Here is a 23,257-nt window from a genome sequence, read left to right on the forward strand (position 1 = left end):
CTTATTACAGTGAGAATTGTGGTTTTACAGCTACTTTATCAAGAGCCTTCTTTGAAGAATAGGTCTGTGAAGTATTTGGAGAAAAAAAATTGATACTGATGTTTCAGAAAAGGGGAATGTTCCTTAATAACAGAAGATGATAAACATTTGTTATTCACTCGGTGCAAAATGAAGAGTATTAACAAAAAAAATAAGTTATACACCAGAACAAACAAACCTTAGGTGAATATCAAATAGTATATGCTTCCCAAAGGAAACAGAAAGTCTATTCACAAAAATTGACAAAGTCCATTTTTTGAAAATAGTTGAATTCAGGAAAACCTTTGGTAATCGCTCCAGAAATGGACTAAAGATCTGGAAGTTTTCTTTTTTAAATTTATTATTTTATTTATTTATTGTTTTTGGCTGCGTTGGGTCTTCGTTGCTGCCCGCGGGCTTTCTCTAGTTGCTGCGAGCGGGGTCTACTGTTCGTTGCTGTGCGCGGGCTTCTCATTGCAGTGGCTTCTCTTGTTGCGGAGCACAGGCTCTAGGCACGCGGGCTTCAGTAGTTGTGGCTCGTGAGCTTCAGTAGTTGCGGCTCATGGGCTCTAGAGCGCAGGCTCAATAGTTGTGGCGCACGGGCTTAGTTGCTCCGCGGCATGTGGGATCTTCCTGGACCAGGGCTGAAACCCGTGTCCGCCCCTGGAATGTTTCTTTTATCATTAAAAATTGTTTTCAGTCAACTCAGAGCCAAATGCATTTACTTAATTCGATATTCACTTACCAAAGTTTTACGACTGCCTCCAAGGAAATATACACTGTGCTAATGTATATTTCATTAGCAAATGTCACAAAGAATTGATACTGGGAAATCTATAAAATTGGTGAGAAGTCTATTGGGACAGATCTTCCTGGGTCAAAGTGACCGCAGTCTGGATGTATATTTGCCCTAATTCAGACATCTTAAACAGTTTAAGATCAGTAGAAATGTATAGGACAAGAATGGCCTAAGCAATCATTCATTCCATTCATTCATTCATTTATCACATATGATTGAGTGCCTACTGTGTGCAGTGCACTGGAGCTGGTATATAAAGGTGCCTGAAACATGGCCCTTGCTCTCAAGGAACATCCAGTCTTGTAAAAGACAGGTGTACAGCTAGTAAGAACAATAAAATCAGTGCTACGGGAGAGATTCAAAAAGGAAAGCGTCTAAAACGCTTATGATCCAGTTTTGGAGATAAAATTACTGACGTGTAACTGTAAAATTTAGTTTTAAAAGAAACATGTAAGGATCAATTTATCCAAGCAACTGATTTACTGAAGTTCTCAGTGAAAGAGTCACCTTGGAAGCTATTAATTTTTTCCAACAAGAATGCAATCCGGACATTATCTACACAATAAGGGAGTTTTTCTCTTATTACCTCATGGTTAGAGTTTGATTTTTGGCCAAAGGAAAACATTGTCCAACTTGATTGCCTACCTTAATTATCAGCTCGAATGTCTTCTTACTGTTTCAAATACCCGTCTATCTTCAAAGAGCAAAGTTATACCCCAATTTAAGAAATTCAAAAGAATGTGCATCAGTGTTTGAAGGGAGTTTCTAAAGAATTTCAAAGATGCTTTAAGCAATGGCAGTGTCATTATAATAAATGATTACTTTGAAGAAGAGAACATTCATTTGGATGGCTAACTGCTGGTCTAACATTTAAAATGAGTGTTCACACTTGATACTCACGGCTTGAATAAACTTGAGAGACCCAATAATGCAAGGCATTAGTAATTGTTCTTAAGGGTTCAGAGAAGAGAAAAACACAAGAATCAGAGACAGCAGAGATGGCCCAGGAAGGAGGTGACATTTATATACGATTGATGATGAGGTTTTGATAGAATCGAACGTCTGAACTTGCTGTTACGGCTTTAATTGGATAAAATGTGAGTTTGGTGAGTGGCAGGTTAGAAGAAGAGCTTAGAATTTACCCTGTTAAACTGGACTGTCCTAATAAAATAGAGACCATTATAAAATTTTCTTTTCTGGATTTTTCAATAAAAACAGAGCAATCATTCTTGGACGGCTTAAACACAACCCCTCTTAGTGGCAGATATGAACCAGGTGACCTCAGGAAGACCTGGATCTCTGATGGTAATTTTAAGTGTCAGTTTGGCTGGGCCACGGTGTCCAGATGTGTCGACAAACATTATTCTTGATGTTTCTATGAGGGTGTTTTGGATGAGGCTAACATTTAAATCAGTGGACTTTAAGTAAAGCAGATTGCCCTCCACAATGTGAATGGACCTCTCCCATCAGCTGAAGGCCTGAATAGAACAAAAGTCTGACCTCCCCTAAGCAAGACAAAATTTTGCACAGATGACCTTCAGACTTGAACTGCAATGTAGGATCTGCCCTGGGCTGCCCTGGGCCTCTGGCCTGCTGGCCTACTTTGCAGATTTAGGACTTGCCAGTCCCCACAATTGTGTGATCCAGTTCCTTAAACTAAGTTTCTTTCTCTCTCTCCACACACACACACTATTGGTTCTGTTTCTCTAGAGAACCCTTAATAATACAGAGTCCATCACAGAAATGGAGAAAATGTTTTACGAGTTAATCCATCAGCTAAAACAAAGAGAAAAGACAGTATTTTTTTTTTTACATGAAGACACTTGAATAAAAGCATTGCATACCACATAATAACAGGAAGTCTTGCCAAAATACAGCAAGCAAGCCAGAAAAACTTCACTCAGTACATTCATATCCAAAGCACTTGGCATTGCTGAAGAACGTCCGTGACCTCTTCTGGGCTTTTGGAAACAGTCACCGGCCAAGTCTCCCATCAACTCTTTCACATTCTTCCTCTCGTTCCGGAGACAACCTTTCCTCTCATGTTACCCGGAGCAGAGGTCCTCAAACTTGAATGTGCCCTGGAATCTCTTGGAGGTTTAGCTGCAGATCCTGACTCAGGAGCTCGGTGGGGGAGGGAGGGAGAGCTGTGTTTCTGCGTTTCTAACCAGTTCCCAGGTGATGCCGAGGCCGCTGGTCCTGGGACAAGGCTCTAGACCTGTCCATCTCAAGCGTTACGAATCACCTGGGGATCTTGTTAGAAAAGCAGAATCTTGCTTCCCCCCGACTTACTGACTCAGAACTCGTGTTCTCGTCAAATGCCCAGGTGGTGTGGACACGCTCAGTTTGGGGATAGCTTGCTTTCTCCTGGCTGGGACCCTGTCTACTCTCTCCTGGAGCATCAAGTTCTCTCTCTCTCCCTGCTTCTTACCCTTGGCCTATGAACTTGGTTATTCTTCTCTCCTTTCAAGTCTCCATGTGATCCACACCCTCTTCCCCTGCTAGACCCTCTTCTCCTTCACAGGCAAAAGTTGAGTGTTCGGGCTTCCCTGGTGGCGCAGCGGTTGAGAGTCCGCCTGCCAATGCAGGGGACGCGGGTTTGTGCCCCGGTCTGGGAAGATCCCACATGCCGCGGAGCGGCTGGGCCCGTGAGCCATGGTCGCTGAGCCTGCGCGTCCGGAGCCTGTGCTCCGCAACGGGAGAGGCCACAGCAGTGAGAGGCCCACGTACCGCAAAAAAGGAAGAAAGAAAAAAAAAATTTGAGTGTTCCTTCGTTGCTGTCTCTTCCCTCCACCACCCAGCCCCATCTTGACTTCTTCATATCGCGCTCCCTCTGTACGTGTGTGTGGCAGAAAGAAATTTCTTGTAATAATGTGAATTGGAAACCAGTTCCCATTTAATTCATTTGATGCAGCTGCTCTCAACTGGTTTTGGTCAATTCAAAACTGTCACAGGAGCGTTGGCAACCTCAAGGTCTTAGTGTCTGTGTGATGGATCTCCTCTGGCAGGTGAATGGAACCTTGCTTCTCTTACTCCTGGAAAAGAGGATTTACTTAAACTACTGACCTGAGCCCTCACGCTGTTGCCTGACCCACTCAGTGCACACTCCTCATGTTCAGGTGGAGCTCCTCAGCGGGGCTGTGGGGCTGCTGGGCTGTCCCCCTCCCGCTTCACAGTATGGCAAGACCAAGCTCACAGGGCCTCTGGAGGACACAGGCTGTTTCCCCCTCCTGGGTCCTTCCTGGGCCTTGGGGCACCTCTCCCTCTTCATCTGGTCGCCTCCCGGGCATCTTGGAAAACTCAGCTCAGGCAATTCCTCTCCCCCTCCCCCAAGGTCCCATAATACTCTGGGCACTGCCCTTAATGTCATCATCCAGCTCACTTCAGGTGCTCAGTATTTGTTGAGGGAAAGAAGAAAGGAAAAATATTCTGCTTAATCCTTAAACGGAGTTGCCTCAAGGAACCCAAATTCAAAGGCAGGAAGAGTGCTGTGCTGCTCATAATGAAATGGGCCTGTATCAACCATCCGTCTGCAGAAGCAGAAGCAGAAATGAAAGGCTATAAAAAAGAATGAAGGACTTCCCTAGTGGCGCAGTGGTTAAGAATCCACCTGCCAATGCAGGGGACACGGGTTCAAGCCCTGGTCTGGGGAGATCCCACATGCCGCAGAGCATCTAAGCTCGTGAGCCACAACCACTGAGCCTGCTCTCTAGAGCCTGTGAGCCACAACTACTGAGCCCGCGTGCCACAGCTAGTGAAGCCCGCGCACCTAGAGTCCGTGCTCCACAACAAGAGAAGCCACCGTTATGAGAAGCCAGCGCACGGCAACGAAGAGTAGCCCCAGTTTGCCACAACTAAGAAAGTCTGCACGCAGAAATGAAGACCCAACACAACCAAAAATAAAATAAATAATTTAAAAAAATTTTTAAATAAAATTAAATTTTTTAAAAAAGGATCAAAAGAGTAATAAGACAAAAGAGCAATACCTTAGGTGTGTGTGGCTTTACGATTTACAAATTATCATTAGAATTATTCATCTTTACAGCCCACTGAGGTGGGTACTCACATATTCATTTTACAGATAAGGAAGCTGAGGCCCGGAGCAGTACCTGCTTTACGCCCAAGGCCTTCAGGTAGAAAGTGACGGATCTTCCGGCTCTCGGTTCAGCGCGTATCCCTCCCCGCCATTTCACAGCTTGCCTAAGACGAGACAAATGTAAGATATTAATACAAATTCACTGCAAAAATTCTATATACTCACTGCTCTATTTTTAAAGTGTATTTCTTTTAAATTATGCTATGCTAATTAGCTCTACTATTTCCAGACAGTGATCTGTTATTGGGTGTTACTTTCTTAATTTAGACTCCACTACTAAATCCTAATTTAGACTCATTCCTTCTAATAACATCGACAGAAGCCTGTGTGTCCCACCATTCATCGCTATAAATTTGAGAGCCTAAATCTGTTATATTCATTCCATTACATGGATGGGACGCTACTCTCAGAAACTTCTGGTTGAGCTCTTCAGTTTGAAGAAATCCTTGCATAGGTACATGGGATCCTTACTTTGATGCCTATTCTGTCTCCTTTGATAAATTCCCTTTTGTTACTTCACTGTTCGCTTAAGGTCTATGTTAGAATAACCCCTTGAAAGGTTAAGGGATGGTTGTAAATTGCTTTCTAAGCATGGTGCCAACAGTCTCCAATGCGTACTTACTGTTTCCTCTTCGCATCCGAGTGGGTAACAGCTGTGTCCTAGCCAGGAGACATTCAGTATCACTAAGCACCTATGTGCCAAACGACCAGGTAGCTGTCAAATAATATGAATATAAAAGACCCTCCACATACATGGGGGTGAGAGACCCAGTTGAACCTGTGGGGACAGAAGAATGATGACATTGACCGTCACAAAAACGATTTTTGGTGCCAGGAACATGGGCTGGTGAGAAGAAAGGTGTCACACACGTCCCTACTCACTCCTCTTTCCAAGCGCACTTTTCTTTCACCTCCCTGCCGGCTCCTAATTCCTGTGCAGAGATGACCAGTTTGATGGCATGAAACTATCTCAGAAACTCTGGTTCTAGTTCCACGTAACGCAAGATTACTTGTGATTTTTAATTCCTCTTGCTCGGATCCTGCAAGATCCCTGACGACTTCGCCTTCATTCGCTTAAGCTGAAAACTGTGCATAGCTGGCAATTTGCAGTTGAAAATCTGACAATATTACTTTCTCTTCGGCCCCTTTTGCTCCTCTCCGCAAATATATATAAGACAGTTCTCGGGAAAGCTCATTGCATGAACTAGACAAATACACGAAAGTAAGGTATCCATCATATTACTAGAAACACATCTTTTTACTTTCAGACCGGGTCCCCCAGCCGGCCCGGTGAAGCGCCCTGCACCTCGTCTGCCGGGGGCTGAGCCGCCGGGAACCTCCCCGCGTCTCCATGGCGAAGCGTCGTAAAGCAGCCGCGCAGCACCCAGCCCGGCTGGTGCGAGAGGCCCAGCGACGGCCTCTTCTAGCAAGAATGGCAGAGCCTGGGCCCGAGGCTCCGTGTCCTTCTCAATGCGGCCACAAGATCCTGCCAAGTAAGACTGTGGACCTTGCCAGCCGGCGGGGGGCGGGGACGGGGTCTCCCTTGGAGACGCGGTGCCTGGAGCGAAGGCCGCTCGGGTCTTCAAGGGTGTGTGCCTCCCCCTTACGGGTGGGACTCAATTTAAGGAGAGGCTGGGAGTCAGGGAAAATGAAAGGGTGTTCACGACCTTGCCCCTTTCCAGCCCTTCGCCATACCTTCTGTCAAAGCCCTCCCTAAACAGCTCGGAGTTTAAACACCCCATGAAATGTCCAGGAGGGGACAAGCAAAAGGAAGGCCTAGTGTCTGGAGAACAAAGACAAAGACAAAGAAGCAACAGAGGTCGGGAGCTCTGAAGAGAGCAGACCCAGCGGGGGCCCTGATCCCCGGCAGGATCTGGGAAACAGCGCAGAAAGAGGGCGGGGAGGGGCTGCAGACTGCAGAGAAGCGACCCCCAAGAGGATCTGCAGCGTCCCCCACCCCCACCCCCGCGGCTGTAGCAGAGGCTGGGAACTATGGCATTCAGCTGTCGCTTCTAAACTTCGCTGATTTTTCTTTCAAAGGGATTTTGTATCTAACAGGCAGTGCTTTTAATACTAATTCTGCATGCGAATGCAGCTGGTGTACTAACTCAGCTGTTTGTGTCAGTGGAGGGAGAGCCACTCTAGCTGTGGTGCTACTGGCATGATTACTGTGTAGTCAGCTCCATCCCGGTCTTTCTCAGGGCAATAATAACCCATCGCAGCCCTCTAGCTGGGTAATTGTGGTTCCCTGGTGGCTACGGAGCAGTGGGGATTGTTCAACTGCAAATTCCCTAGAATTGTAGTCCCAGGAGAATGAATGAAATGCATACTTTCATCCCATTCATCCCTTTGTAAATTACGAAGAGCAAATGAAAATAATTAATACAAAAATATTTACAACACGAGTTTCTCTATGGTGTCCAGGCAGAGGAGCTGGAGCCCTCCCCAGGAACGCCCCCCCCCCCCCCCCCGGCCCCCAGCCCCACTCCCCTGAGTCTCGTCCTCCATTTCTAGCCACCCTGTCTTGGTTTCTTTCACTGTCTGCTCTCCCCCCTCTTGTCTGGGAATGTTGGCGTCCTCCAGGTTTTCTCCTTCTTGGTTTACATCCCCTATGTGAGTGGCCATATCCTGCCACAGGGCTTCTAGTCTACATAAAGGTGCCAATCAATGGCTCTCTCATCTTTATCTCTAACTCAGATGCTCTTCCTAGATCTCAGACCAAAATATCCATCTGTCTACCAGATGCACTTGGATGGCACAGAAGGGCCTCAAACGCAACACGTACAAAACTATACTCTTTGTCTTCCTAGACTTGGAAGCTCAGTAAGGAGGGTCCCATCTGCTTAAAGGAGAGGGGAGGGCAGCTTCACTTACACCTCAATGTCATCTCCAGGCGTCACTGATTCTGCCTCCAAAGGGTCCCTTCCCCTGGGGGAGTTTGCCCCTTCACCTCCGGTCCTGAGTCTCTAACAGCCACTCTGTGCTACTCCATCCTCCACTGATGGAAGGGTCACCCTCTAAAAGGTGGGCCTAATGTGTCACTGTCCAGCTTTGGTCTCAAAATAGGATGAGGCCGATGACGCCTATGGACGAATTGCTATCGAGCTATTACTATCGACTGGGCTCTTAAGTGCTGTATTCCTTCCAAGGACCGCCATAAATTTCCACAAACTGGTGGCTGAAAACAATAGAAATTTATTTTTTTCACAGTTTGGAGGGCAGAAGCCTGGTATCAAGCTATTGGCACGGCTGCACTCCCTCTGGTGGCTCTTGGGGAGAATCTGTCCTTGCGTCTTCCAGCTTCTGGTGGCTGTCGGCATTCTTTTTTTTTTTTTTTGCGGTACGCGGGCCTCTCACTGTTGTGGCCTCTCCCGTTGCGGAGCACAGGCTCCGGACACGCAGGCTCAGCGGCCATGGCTCACGGGCCCAGCCGCTCCACGGCATGTGGGATCCTCCCAGACCGGGGCACGAACCCGTGTCCTCTGCATCGGCAGGCGGACTCTCAACCACTGCACCACCAGGGAAGCCCTGTCAGTATTCTTGACCTGTGGCCCATCACTCCAGTCTCGGCCTCCATGGTCACATCACCTCCTCCTCTTCCGTGGCCAACCTCCCTCTGCCTTCCTTATGAGGACACTGAAATTGCATTTAGGGCCCACCGGATAATCTAGGGTGTTCTTCCTCTCAAATCCTACTTGCATCTGCAGAGTGATCAGGCCTAGATTGGTGTTGCTTGCTTCGGAAAAAGACAGTCTCTGTGCAGAAGATCCTTCCAGATCCTTCTAAGAGTCAAACTCAGAGCTTCAAATCAGGTGAAGTGATAGTTTATTTTAAGAGCAACACAGCCTCACAATTTCTCCCCACCTACTTGTCCGTGCTTGAAATTCTCTTAACAAAGAACATTAATTCTGCTGTTGGAATAAAATGCTTTAAAGTATAAAGTGGTTCCCACTAAAGAAGAAGAATCAAAGGATAATGTCATTTCTAGTATAATGGGATCAGAGCGTAGACACCAGCCAGGAGTCTGCGAACAGAAGGACAGAGCGTGACAGGCAGGGGCTAAGGCTTTAGTTAGCCCGGGGAAGCCTCAGGTGGAGGTGAAGCTCACCCCGTGTGAAGGCGGCGGGTGAATAGTTACAGAGGGGCAGATGCAGCTGCCTGGCTGGATTCAAGGACCTGTTCGATGAGAAACAAGCCCTGGCTGGCAGAGGTGGAGAGATGGGAGAGATGGGGAGAAGCACACAGATGGCAAAAACTAAGTGTTTCTTTTTTATATGTAGGCAGTGGCATATAGCTTTTCAGACTATTTGGAAATTGAAGACACCTTTGAGAAAGATGCTTTACGGCAATTGTATTCAGGGTGCGTGAACGGGAGAAAAGGCAGGCAGTGAGGTGGGTGCGGTGTGAGAGGTGAGGTGATGGACCCCAGACGGCTTTGCTTCGAACATGGAAGGGATCGTTTCTCCCAGGTGCTAGTGAAATCTAAAAAGCCACAGGTAGCTGCCTAGATATGAAGAAAGAGAGCATGATCGAATTAAATTTTAAAAATATATTCCCAAGTAATCTGGTGGTACCTCCGTTCGCAAGGGGAGGTTGGGGCAGATCAGTCCTCGTGTCTGCATACTGGTGAATTCTCCATCCTCACCCTCTGGGCCCGCCAGCAGCATTTGCCGTTGTAGGTGTCCCTCCCTCCTCCTGGAATCATGTTTTTCCTTCGGCCATCAGGACACCACAGCCTCCTGGGTCTCCACTCACTTCGCTCACTGAGCTTCTCAGCCTCCTTCACCGGCTTCCCCTCACCTCCCCAGCCTCTTGACACTGGGGGGCCCCGGGCTTCAGCCTTTGGACGTCACCTCCTCTAATGCCACTCCCTCCCTTGCTGAGCTCACTCACTCTCACAGCTTTAAAGAACAGCTATGCCGCAGTATCTTGCACAGTCGTTACAAAGAATTAATTACAGCTGCACCAGACGAGTCAGAGGGGCTTCCCATACGGCGACGTTAAGTGACAGGTAGAAGAGGACACTTTGTGTAAGATGAGCCTGTTTTTGTAAAACAAAATAGGACTAGAACCCAATGTGATAATGTATTGATGTACGTATATATCAATCTGTATATGATTACAGTAGCAGTTATAAAAGTCTGGAAAGAAACAGGCACAATTGTTAACATGGGCTACCTGGGAGGAGGGTGATTACAAGCAGGGCCAGGAAGGAGCCACGACAAGGGGTCCAGGAGAGAACCTGACATGGAAACTATGACCCTCTTTGTGTAAAATTAGTTCATGCATTTACAGGTATATCTAATGTGGTGCATGAAAAGTCAGGCAATAAAACAGCGATAGTGAACGTCCTAAGATGATAGAATTTCAAATGAACTCTTTTCTTTATATTTTTATGTATTGCTCGAATTCTTTAAAATAGTATATGTGAGTTCTCAAGAAAAACAATAGACCTATTTTTATCTAGGGGGGGAACTCATAAGTAAATTGAGCTTCCCCTCTACCCTAGTGGAGCTCACAAGTGGGCCTTCACTCCTTTACACTCTGCATTACCACCCAAAACGTTTGTCTCTTGCAAAATTATTTTAATTATTAAAACAACATTTGATCAAAATATGCTGGCTTGCCACATTTAACACTGTTTTATTGTGCTTTTAGCAGGTGATACCGATCGGGATTCCTACGCCACCACGACGAAGACTGCGTTCACACCTAAGACAGGAGCAGTGCCTGCTTTCATTCGGTACAGCCCTATTCAAATCAGATTGATATACACGCTTGAATTTGTTCACCCTTCTTCTATTATTCAGAGTCCAAAACCAATAGAGAGTAATCAGAGAAGGCTTATAGAAAATGAACTCAGATAAGACCCACTGCACGCACAGGTCTCCTCCAAGCATCAGAGGGGGTTTCCCCTTCAAAGAGTATCCCAAGCTCCTACAGGAAAATTGAGAAAATTAACACATGGATCTTTCATAAAGCCACTGTGTATCATGCTTTACAACAGAGCCAGTATACAGTTAAGAGAACTGTGCTACCTAAACATGGAGCATGAATTGAGTTCATTACCTGGTATACGGTAGGCAGGCAATGACAACTGAATGACTGGATAAGTGAGTAATAGCACTTCCACCCAATACTAGTCTTGGAAGCTGGAACAAGGCCACAGTCCCCTTACCCTTACCTTCACTCCTCCAACTATTGCTTCCTAAAGCAATGTTTGCTTGCAACTCCTCCCTCAATTCCACCTGAACCGAGGGTGGTGGGAATTTCTGTCCATCAGCCGCCTCTCTAAGCTCATTGGTGGGTGAGAGAGGGTGGGGCTGCGAAAGCCCTGTCTTTCATTGCATCAGTGGTAGGTGGGAAATTAGCATGGAGGACCTTCCCTTGTCTGTGTTCACTCTGTAAATTACTTCCAAAATAGAGGATCTTTTCACCTTAAAAGTTCACATTGTCGAGAAGTCAAATGGAGTACTGTCCAGACTGTGGTGCAGTCAGGCAGAAATGGGTTCCAGCCTCAGCTCCCTGCTCTCATTACCCCTTATTTCCTCTGCTCCCTTAGGCAAGTAACCAGCCAGCTACAGCTCAGTTTTATGGTTGGCAAAGTGGGAATGATGACTGCTGCATAAGGTGGTTGTTCTGAGGACAAACTGAAAGCATTAATCCAGTGACTATAGCACGAAGAAGTTACCCCCCAAATTTTCATTCATTTTTCCCCAGCATAATATACGACAGACTTCCAAAAAGTGCAGGTCTGCAAGACTCCTAATTTCCAAGTTACCGGCTATCCCACTGAGTCACGTTATATCCCCTACTGGGAGGTTTACCATCTGACAGTAAGGGTTATGCCAGCTTCCCAAACAGTAACAGTTGTCTGAAGAAGAAACATTTGGGATGAAAGCCAAAACCAAATGGGTACTTATGGAGTCTAGGTCAGTGGTCTTCAAATTCACATATTTTTAAAGTCCACAGAAAAGTTCTTATTATAAATTTAAATAGCTGTAAAAGATAAAACTTCCAGCCCATCCTAAATATTGACATTTTAAAACAAGACCATTAAATCATTTCTTTACATATAACCAGTGGGTAATCTAACCACCTTAGCAAATTGATACTCACTCTGACCCTTTTTAAAAAATATATACAAACAAGCTCTTCTTTAACAGATCATTTATTTCATTCTCTTTCCTTCTTGAGCTCTTACTCCCAGTCTACTTCCTCCATAGAATTTTACGCTGCTCTAATATATTTTGTGTTTGAAAGCAATTTATTGATCACTCCATTATACCTCTTTGCAACTATTTCAGTATATTAATTGACATTAATTTTTAAACATGTTATAGGATCCTAAGTATTGAGTTATCACAATTATTTTTAGTACAGAATTGTTCAAAGCAATAAACACATTACAAATGTTAATAATTACTAAACAGATAAAGTAAATTTTTTGGAATTGCATCTTGGTGAGATAAATGGGGCTGTTTTGTTTTCAATTACTTTATGTCTCCAGATTTGAGTGTTATTATGTTGGGAATGAGACCACATTCAGCATCAATTTTTCCTGCTTTTTTTTTTTCAATTTATAAATGCTAGTGTTGAGAAACCTTGTTCTCATAATTAAGTAGATGTGAATGAAAGGAGTTTTAGTGTAGCATTGCCATTCGATACTCTGAACTCTTTATGGTTATATGCCAAAAATCACAAGGTGATTTTTTTTTTTTTTTTCGGTACACGGGCCTCTCACTGTTGTGGCCTCTTCCGTTGTGGAGCACAGGCTCCGGACGCGCAGGCTCAGCGGCCATGGCTCACGGGCCCAGCCGCTCCGCGGCATGCAGGATCTTCCCGGACCGGGGCATGAACCCATGTCCCCTGCATTGGCAGGCGGACTCTCACCAACTGCGCCACCAGGGAAGCCCACAAGGTGATTTTTTAATGATTGATTGGCTGACAGCTTGGCTGTGTACTCCTTCAGTTTCATTGAAAGCAAATAATTAGATGATTTGTCATCCAGTTATTGAGTTATTCCCTATCTCGTTTTTCTGAGAAGTATACAGAAAAGGCCTGTCTTTTTTTTATATTTGAATTTTATTTTTATTTTATTGTATTTTTATATAAAATTGTTATTAAAATATTTTATTTTATTTTTTTAGACATGTTCTTATTAGTTATCAGTTTTATACATATTGGTGTATACATGTCAATCCCAATCTCCCAATTCATCCCACCACCACCAAGCTCCCCCCTCCCCGCCACTTCCCCCCTTGGTGTCCGTACATTTGGTCTCTACATCTGTGTCTCAATTTCTGCCCTGCAAACCAGTTCACCTGTACCATTTATCTAGATTCCACATATATGTGTTAATATATGATATTTATTTTTCTCTTTCTGACTTACTTCACTCTATATGACAGTCTCTAGGTCCATCCACGTCTCTACAAATGACCCAATTTCATTCCTTTTTATGGCTGAGTAATATTCCATTGTATATATGTACCACATCTTCTTTATCCATTCGTCTGTCGACGGGCATATAGGTTGCATCCATGACCTAGCTATTGTAAATAGTGCTGCAATGAACATTGGGGTGCATGTGTCTTTTTGAATTATGGTTTTCTCAGGGTATATGCCCAGTAGTGGGATTGATGGGTCATATGGTAATTCTGTTTTTAGTTTTTTAAGGAACCTCCATACTGTTCTCCATAGTGGCTGTATCAATTTACATTTCCACCAACAGTGCGAGAGGGTTCCCTTTTCTCCACACCCTCTCCAGCATTTGTTGTTTGTAGATTTTCTGATGATGCCCATTCTAACTGGTGTGAGGTGATACCTCACTGTAGTTTTGATCTGCATTTCTCTAATAATTAGTGATGTTGAGCAGCTTTTCATGTGCCTCTTGGCCATCTGTATATCTTCTTTGGAGAAGTGTCTGTTTAGGTCTTCTGCCCATTTTTTTGATTGGGTTGTTTGTTTTTTTTAATATTGAGCTGCATGAGCTGTTTATATATTTCGGAGATTAATCCTTTGTCTGTTGATTTGTTTGCAAATATTTCTCCCATTCTGAGCGTTGTCTTTTCGTCTTATTTATATTTTCCTTTGCTGTGCAAAAGTTTTAAGTTTCATTAGGTCCCATTTGTTTATTTTTGTTTTTATTTCCATTACTCTAAGAGGTGGGTCTAAAAGATTTTGCTGTGATTTATGTCAAAGAGTGTTCTTCCTATGTTATTTTGTGCATTCATTTTGATTTTCATTTTGAGATTTCTGTGCATTAATTTTGTATCCTGCTCCTGCACCAAATTCACTGATTAGCTCTAGTAGTTTTCTGGTGGCACCTTTAGGATTCTCTATGTATAGTATCATGTCATCTGCAAACAGTGACAGTTTTACTTCTTCTTTTCTGATTTGGGTTCCTTTTATTTCTTTTTCTTCCCTGATGGCCATGGCTAGGACTTCCAAAACTATGTTGAACGATAGTGGCAAGAGTGGACATCCTTGTCTTGTGTCTGATCTTAGAGGAAATGCTTTCAATTTTTCACCACTGAGAATGATGTTTGCTGTGGGTTTGTCATATATGGCCTGAAAAGGCACGTCTTAACAAATGACTATTAAATTACATCTGTTACTCCTTCATTTGGAAGAAACTTATTTAATATTATATACTCAAAAAGGACTTGGAAAATAGGAACATTAATTTCAATAAAGGTTTTCCAGTATAATCTTTTTTTTTATAAAAATGCTTTTGTCATTGCATACTCTAAATATATTTTTATCCAAATCTTTGAGCTGAAGATTTAACTCATACAATTTACACCATGTTTACCTAGCTGGTAAAATCAGTCCTTGTGGTCCAACCAACAAGTGAAATTAGGTTTACTTCCTGTCAAAATAAATATCTGACTACAATTCTAGTTTAAATGTTAATATATGTTTTGAGGAATATTATGAAAACTACTGATAAATTATAGAATGCATATTGTAGGGAAGATTATTAAAAGTAGACAGGAGAAGTGTAGAAAGATTCAGGTCTAATATGATTAATTACATCCAAGTAACAAAAATAATGCAATGAAATGTGTAGCTAAATATGTAAGTTATCTGTGAAGTGAGGAGTATGATAAAAAATATAAGGTTCTTTAGTTAAATATGTTCTCATGTGTGCAGAACTCTGGTGCTTGACTTTGGAAAATAATTAAATAATATCATGCATAAAAATCAGAAACAATTCCATTGATTTATTTGGAAACCAAATCAAACATTTACTATGTATTTAATGAAAGAGAAAGTTATATGTGGTAAGTATATAGTTATATATGGAAAATTACTAGTCTGACAAGCTAGCGTATACTTTCATGTATTGTTAAATATTTTACATCATAAAATAAAATGAGGACTGGCTATATTGAAGTAAATATTTCATAATATGTTTGGGTTAAAAACAGCTTTAAATACCTTATTGAATGATGAATACAAAATCTGAAAAAAAGATCACAAGATTTTTATGTACCAGTTTTATCCAGTGAATCTTTAAAAATTTGATAGTCTCAGAAAAGATTCCAGGTACATTGAAAAGAATCAGCATCGCCATCCTGTACTGCTTCATCTAAACAGAGACGCTCTTCTTTCCAGCTAGTGACATATCCTAGGGATTTTTTTAAAGCTGGAAAAGTGCTTACCTTTAAATATGTAGGGGAAAGAGCCATTTTCAGCAATCTATATTCTCTGCTCTCCTCTTAGAAGCTTCTCCTTAAAGAGGGATGAACATTTGATAATTTTTAGGACAGGGAAAACTAGCCATTACTGTCAGCCACACCAATCTCCAGTGTACCTACATTCAGAACATCCCTGCACAGGCCATAATGCTCTGGTTATAGCCCCACCCTTTACTCTTGACCTAGAACGGCAAGCCCTAGGGAAGTATATGGAATTTGGGTTACAAGGGAGTTCCCTGAAATCACCATAATGAAGTTCCCGGCGCCCCTCTCACCATTGGCAGCTAACACCCTGAGGTGTAATGCACCTTAGTAATATCCTACGGTGAAGTGGGGAAGGGAGAAAAGGATGCGGGAAGGAAAAGACCCACTAGATATGCAGCTTTGTGTCTCAGGCAGATACATGTTAAGAAAGAATATACTGAGAAATGCGGATGTGAAAATCTATTCCTTTAAAGCAATTTGTGCTGTGATCCCTTTGGAAGGGTCTTCATGCGCCTTCGATGACTTCAGTTTGATTTAGGACCACAGTCATGCTTGAATCTGTACATCTGAATGACAAGTGAAATAGTGCGGCGTCCAGATGTATCCCACTTTCCAGATGTTTGGTTTCTTACAGACGTAACCTGAATCTTACCCAGCCCTCTTTTTTAAAAAAGTCAATATGAAATATTTTAGACACACACAAAGGAATATACAATAAATCCCTAGCTATTATCCAGCTATAATAATCAACAACACATGGACATTTTTAATGTATATCCTCCACTTAGCCTTCCCACTGGCTAATGTTGAAGCAAATTCCAGGCATTATATCATAAGTCTAAGTATATTTTTATGTATCTCTTGAAAGATAAGGATGCTTTAAAAATATGTAACAATACCATTATCTCACCTAAAAAAGCAATTCCTTAATATCAAATAGCCAATAAGCGATCAAATTTTCCCCAGTTGTCTCATAATTAAAAAAAAAACAAACAGTTGGTTAGAAATTGAATCCAGACAAGGTCTCTGCATTGTATTCTCTTACTTCATTTAATCTACAGGTTCCTCCACTTTTTTTTTCTGAGAATTTCTTTGTTGAAGAAACAGATGATTTGTTCTGGATTTTTCTGACTCCATCCCCATAGTGTCATTTAAAACTATCCTTCTTTTCATGTATTTCCTGTAATCTAATATTCCAAAGACTTCATCTGATTCAGGTTGGGTATTTTCACAAAAGTATTTAATAGGTGGTGTTGGGCACGTATATCCAGAGTGGCAACTGCTGATCATTGCCTAGATGCGTTATTTCATTAGGGACTTGCAAGCCAGTGGTATCCTAATTCTTATATTTTTCCTTTTATTAACTGGAATACTTTTTACATAAAGAAACTTTCCTTCACCAAGTATTTAGTTATACTCAAGTACTGTTTACACAGAAGAGTACTCATCTCTTTAAAAAAATTAAGTAAAAAATTAATGTATTTCAGATTATTCTTTTAAATTTAGGACACTCTTACTTTTGTTAAGGGCCATAATAATATACAGGATTGTTTCTTTTCAGGGAAACCTAGAAATTAAATTATTTCTGGCATCAAGTCTTAAGGCAGCCAATCTTTCAAAAATTATTTGACATGTGTACTCTTGTGAAATTTGGTATTTAATCCCTTACTCTAGTTTCCACCCTTTTCTCACAGTCAGAAAAGTACCAGAAGATTAGGATATACATATTCACTTAGTTATCCTGTTCCCAACCAGACACAGTACAATGATGAGTATGTTTGGAAATCATATTCTAAAGAAGATTTGATCAACATTGGAATTTCAAGAGGAATCAAGAACCACAAATCTTATTACCCCAGTCAAGTAAGATAATATCTACATATCTTTTGAACGTGATATTCTATCAATAATCCGTAAGAATGAGAGTTTGGATATATCCCAAAGATCCTTCATCATCTACCGCTGTGGTCCTTCTTAGACTATTTTCTGCTCACCTTCTCACATTTATTTCTAACTCCTACTTCCTTATCCCCTTACATAAGAAACATTTATTTTAATAAATTTATTTATTTTTGGCTGCACTGGGTCTTCGCCACTGTGTGCGGGCCTCTCACCGCAGTGGCCTCCCCAGTTGCGGAGCACAGGCTCCAGGTACATGGGCCCCAGCAGTTGCGGCATGCAGGCCCAGTAGCTGTGGCTCACGGGCTCCAGAGCACAGGCCCAGTAGTGGTGGCGCACGGGCTTAGTTGCTCCACGGCATGTGGGATCCTCCTGGACCAGGGCTCGAACCGGCTTCCCCTGCCCTGGCAGGCGGACTCTCAACCACTGCGCCACCAGGGAAGTCCCTGAAAGTTTTTTTTTTAATTGAAGTGAAATTCACGTAGCGTGGAATTAACCATTTTAATGTGAACAGATCACTGGCTATTAGTACATTCATAATGTTCTACAACCACCACCTCTGCCTCATTTCAAAATATTTTCATAATCTCAAGAGGAAACCCTGTACCCATTAAGAAATTATTCCCTGTTTCCCTCTCCCCTAGTCTCTAGCAACTACCAATCTGCTTTCTGTCTCTAGAGATTTTATATGTGGAATCATACTATACAATATGTGACCTTGGTCAGGTCCTTTTGTATCAGGAACTTCTCTTAATAATGCCGAAGGAGCTCATTAACATGAAATTTTATACAGACGATAAAACCATTAGTCAAGAAGAACTAAGAACTAATAGGTACTTTAAGCATATATCACATAGGCAGTAACTAGAGTGTGGTTCAGATTAATTGCTAATACATAGCAATTACATTTCTTTTTTTTTCTTTTATTCACTCATTAATTTAGTAAATATTTACTGAGGTCTATTACAGTGATATGTACTAAGGATCAATGAAGAATAAGACTTAATCTTAATTAAGTACATAAAGGCACAGACGTGGAGAACAAACATATGGATACCGAGGGAGAAAGTGGAGGGATGGGAAGAATTGGGAGATTGGGATTGACACCTATACACTATTGATGCTGTGTATAAAATAGGTAACTAATGAGAACCTGCTGTATAGCACAGGGAACTCTACTCGATGCTCAGTGGTGACCTAAATGGGAAGGAAGTCCAAAAGGGAGAGGATGTATGTATATGTATGGCTGATTCATTTTGCTGTGCAGTAGGAACTAACACAACATTGTAAAGCAACTCTACTCCAATAAAAATTAATTTTAAAAAAAGACTTAATCTTTATCTTCAAAGGAACTCAGAGTAAATCCAGAGCCTGATTTTTGTCTTTTCTGGGTCTTCATCTCCAGTTGCTCTCCTTCTATGCTGGTCCATCCTGGTCCACATGGACCAGCCCCTCAAGACCCTTCTCAACGTGGCTCCTAACTTTCCTCTCCTGCTTCACCTTCAGCCAGTCCCCACTTCCCTGCGTTCCTCACTCGCACCAACTAGACCGCATTTCATGAACACTCTGTGCATCTTTTGCTTCAGTGTTGACCCATTTTCAAAACACGCCTTTTGCTGTGTGTGCCTTTTTGATTCTTGTCTTCCTTCCCTTCCGGTAACAGAGCCTGTCACACTCCCTCTGGGCTTCTGTAGCACCTTATCCACAGCTCTGAGTGAGTGATTCTTATGAGAAGCTTGTTCACAATATAAGTGCCTGGGTCCCACTTCTAGAAAGTCTCGATGTCTGGGATAAGGTTCAGCAGGTATATTTTGGAATAACCTTCCTAGGTATTTCTGATGTATTATCTCCATGTGAGAACCACAGTTCCAAGTGTTATGGTTGCAAGATATCACATTCCATATCCATGTATCCTGTATATCTCTTTCTAATCACACTGGTTTGAGATTGTCTTGAGGTAGAACAATGACTTAATTACCTTTAACCTTGGCACAGAATCCATATAGGAACTGAAAACATTTGCTTTTGAGTGTCAGCTAGGGGAGAAGGATAGACATCTGTATCAAGTATTTCAACGGGAATTTATTTATTAATAAAGCCATTAGTAATTTACAAAAACCAACTTATAGATGCTGCTTACTGGGAACGATACCAGATGATTTTCCAAAATAGCTTAAGGAATGTCCTGATGTTTGAGCCCGAGAGTTTTCTTCTCTCTCTATAACCTTGCCTTCTCCTCGGGTGGTTTATGAGGTCATTATGAGGGCCATTGAGTACCCATGGCCTCTCTCCCTGAGTCATCTAAACTAAGAGGCACCATGTAGTGAAACCCTTTCCCACTGTGCTGGTCTGGACAGAGATCAATTTTTAAAAATCAATATTAAAATGCTCTCGAGTACCAGTAGGTGACATCACATGTTGTTTGATATACAATGTACATTTGAATTTATTTTGAAAAGACCTATTGAAAAACTATTTTGGAAAAAGAATAGAGGTTAGTGTTAATAGTAATTAGCACTGTTGTGACATTGCTCATGATATTTGTGGCTTTTTTTTTTAGGGTTATGAATACTTTATTTTTTCTAGTATCACTTATTTTATTTTTTCAGAGAAGACTTTGATCTTTATTTCTAATCACTTTTTCATCTCCTATCACAAGTAGCTGATTTTGTCCATATTTCCACGATTTGAATTTTTTCTCTTCATTTTATTTATTTTTAAAAAAATTTTTATTGGCGTATACTTGATTTACAATGTTGTGTTAGTTTCAGGTGTACAGCAATGTGAATCGGCTATGTGTATACATACATCCACTCTTTTTTAGATTCTTTTCCCACATAGTCCATTACAGAGTATTGAGTAGAGTTCCCTGTGCTATACAGTAGGTCCTTATTAGGTGATATTCATGTTTTTAATATCTACGTCCCAATTAAAGTTGGTGTTGTATGATGTGCCTCTGAACCAACATTTTGTAGCAAGAATTAGGGATGAACTCGCTCCAGGTGAAACGACTTGTGATTCTCTCCTCAGTTAATCTGGTAGTGCTTGTGGAACCTGGTTTTAGTCAGTGCTTCAGAGGTGTTTAAGGATCATATGTTTAATGAGTATTTGTTAGCAGAGTTATTTCCAAAAATAATAGTGCTACGGTCCACTAATGACAATGATCTTACCTAACCCTCCATCGGTAAGGTTCTTTTCCTTTGAGTGATTCTTTTCCAGATAATGGGGATGATATGCACTGCCCTATCTAAGGTTGCCAGGTTTAGCAAATAAAAATACAGGTGCCCAGTTAAATCTGAATAATGGTGTATAACAGGTAAAAAATGAGTACCTATACATACTTACACTAAGAAATTATTCATTGTTTATCTGAAATTCAAATTTAACTGGCATCCAGGAATTCCCTGGTAGTCCAGTAGTTAGGGCTCTGTGCTTCCATTGCAGGGGGCATGGGTTTGGTCCCTGGTTGGGGAGCTAAGATCCTGCAAGTCACATGGTGTGCCCCCCCAAATTTAACTGGCACCCTATGTTTTATATGGCAACCGTAGCCCTAACTAAAATCTCTCACTCTGCACCCTAACCTCTGCCCCAGGGACTAGACAGGCTTCTGGAGTGAGACATGCTTCCTGAGTCCACGGAGCAGAAACAAATGAGCACTCCTAACTGATGTACAATATACTCAGAAACTACTGCTAATCATTTGAACTTGTACTTCCTGTGCCTGATAAAGCAGAAAATTATTTCCTGGTTGAACTGTCCCTAAAAAGTACATTGACCATACCTCTAAATGCAAGAAGAGTGTGTTTTAGTGTGATAAATTGGAAGTTACTGACAGAAGCAGAATGAAATGAAAATATGAGGCTAATTAGAAATAGCCTACAAGGAGTAATTATTGCCTTTCATTTGTACCCCAGCTCAAAAGATTAAGCAACATTCTCAGATGTTTCTGGAATGGAAAACCTTGCTTCCCCGACCAGCAGACACTGAATCTCGATGGAATTACCAAATTCCAGCTAAAATTCCTGAGCTTCAGGATTTTAGTTTCAAATATGGATGGTACTCAAGCCTACCCATTGCTTCTCAGGGTCTAGGTAAGTACACCTGTAGCTTTTTTTTTTTTTTTTTTTTTTGCGGTATGTGGGCCTCTCACTGTTGTGGCCTCTCCCGTTGCGGAGCATAGGCTCAGGACGTGCAGCCTCAGCGGCCATGGCTCACGGGCCCAGCCGCTCCGCGGCATGTGGGATCTTCCCGGACCGGGGCACGAACCCGCGTCCCCTGCATTGGCAGGTGGACTCTCAACCACAGCGCCACCAGGGAAGCCCTCACACCTGTAGCTTTTAAAACAACTTCATAGACTGTTCTCGCTCCAAGATTCCTCAACACATAGGGCCCTGGTGGGTGACCTTGATTATAGTCATAGAGAATGTCAGTGACCCCTGAATGGAATCAAAACTAGGACTCTGGGGCCCCCTAGCCTCAAACCCAGGGAATGAGGATGATGTCTTAGAAGAGAAATGACTGCTTGTGCCGTGAAATGAGTACATCCTCTGCCTGGGAGGGACAGTTGTTGGGATTGGGGGACATGCCCCCCACATAAAATGAAAGGAAGGATTTAGTTGCTATTAAACAACCAAAATAAATAAAAAGTTCCTCGGGAATCAAATTAGACTTGTCAGTTATCCCCTGGAAGTTTATCCACACAGCACATCCTTCAAGCATCTTTACATTTAGCCATGATTTTACTTGAGTGTTCTTTGATGACCCCAATTGCTGTTGTTTACAACAGAAAAGTTTTTAAAAGTTCCATTGACCAAGCCACCTCCGAGTTCCTGGGTAAGAGAATAATCTGGTGTTAGTCTGAGACAGTGATTTATTCCTTGCATGGAGTTGGGATCAAGTAGCGCTTTAGACAAAAATCACATAACTGGAGAGTAAACCAGGAACACCCCCCGCCCCCCCACACACCTGATATCCAGCCCTCAGCTGGCATTTGTAACACTGAGCATGACAACATGGACACTAAATAGGAAAACGCGTTATCACTCGCATTCTTCCTTTCTCTTAGTTTTGGCTGCAGAGATGGCAAGTGCTAGACGTGACAAAGCTTTACAGCTTCACAAAGTACAATTAAAAAATATGTAATTAGGATTAGGGGACCATAGATGTTCAGAACCAGAAGAGACTCCTTCAATTTCTAGATGAGGAAATGGAGGCCGGAGAGTTGAAGGGCCTCCCAGGATCAGTTATCACTCAAAGACTGCAAAGCTTCCCAACCCTGCTGGGCAGAAAAGCGACGCTGGCTTGGATGAAACTTTTGGAACAATAGTCTCTATTGTTTTGTTTATCATCACATCACCCAGGCCAAGCCCTGTCTAGGTGCTTCACACATAGCATTCCTTGTCCATTCACCTGCACTAGGTAAGTATCATTACCTGTATTCAAAGATGAGGAAATGAATAAATGGAGAGGACAGATGTATTTGCCAGCACAGAACTGAAACCTAAGTTTATTTCATTCCGAAATCCATGCTCTTTCCAGGAAGTCTTGCTGATCCCTTGAATACTGTTTGCTCTTTTTAATCAATAATTAACATAATTGTGTCTTTTTAGCTATTAGACATACTATCCTTTGATTATTTTGGTCTCATTGATTTTATATTTAGAGTACTATTATCAGATATTTGCCTCCTTCCTAGAATTTCTCTATTTAGCACTTAGTTAAATGGAAATTTTCATCCTGTTTTTCTTCATAATT

The 23,257-nt window shown here is 42.2% G+C and overlaps 1 protein-coding gene and 2 long non-coding RNA genes across 6 annotated transcripts in view; 2 read left to right on the forward strand and 1 right to left on the reverse strand.

The window, feature by feature from the left end:
• Positions 1-5,033, forward strand: part of MEDAG (mesenteric estrogen dependent adipogenesis) — a 28,094-nt gene extending 23,061 nt beyond the window's left edge. Inside the window, exon 5 of the mRNA XM_073795017.1 lies at positions 4,899-5,033. Within this exon, the coding sequence (XP_073651118.1) occupies positions 4,899-4,954 (56 nt within the window). The 3' untranslated portion in view covers positions 4,955-5,033. The remainder of the gene's footprint in view (positions 1-4,898) is intronic.
• LOC117308808 (uncharacterized) overlaps positions 60-23,257 on the reverse strand; it is a 143,134-nt gene continuing 119,936 nt past the window's right edge. The window contains exons 1-4 of one of the 2 annotated variants that reach the window (XR_004522986.2): positions 5,796-6,865; positions 5,536-5,691; positions 4,927-5,017; positions 60-3,852 (exon numbers count right to left, since the gene is read on the reverse strand). This is a non-coding gene — a long non-coding RNA (uncharacterized lncRNA). Of the gene's footprint in view, positions 3,853-4,926; positions 5,018-5,535; positions 5,692-5,795; positions 6,866-23,257 lie in introns of those variants that run through there. The other variant, XR_012327570.1, reaches the window with a different exon arrangement.
• LOC109550240 (uncharacterized) overlaps positions 6,313-23,257 on the forward strand; it is a 51,421-nt gene continuing 34,476 nt past the window's right edge. The window contains exons 1-5 of one of the 3 annotated variants that reach the window (XR_012327569.1): positions 6,313-6,406; positions 8,621-8,725; positions 10,572-10,656; positions 17,360-17,467; positions 21,418-21,446. This is a non-coding gene — a long non-coding RNA (uncharacterized lncRNA). Of the gene's footprint in view, positions 6,407-8,620; positions 8,726-10,571; positions 10,657-17,359; positions 17,468-21,417; positions 21,447-23,257 lie in introns of those variants that run through there. The other 2 variants (XR_012327568.1, XR_004522984.2) reach the window with 2 other exon arrangements.

The sequence above is a fragment of the Tursiops truncatus genome, chromosome 18 (genome assembly GCF_011762595.2).
Source record: "Tursiops truncatus isolate mTurTru1 chromosome 18, mTurTru1.mat.Y, whole genome shotgun sequence".
Lineage (NCBI taxonomy): Eukaryota > Metazoa > Chordata > Mammalia > Artiodactyla > Delphinidae > Tursiops > Tursiops truncatus.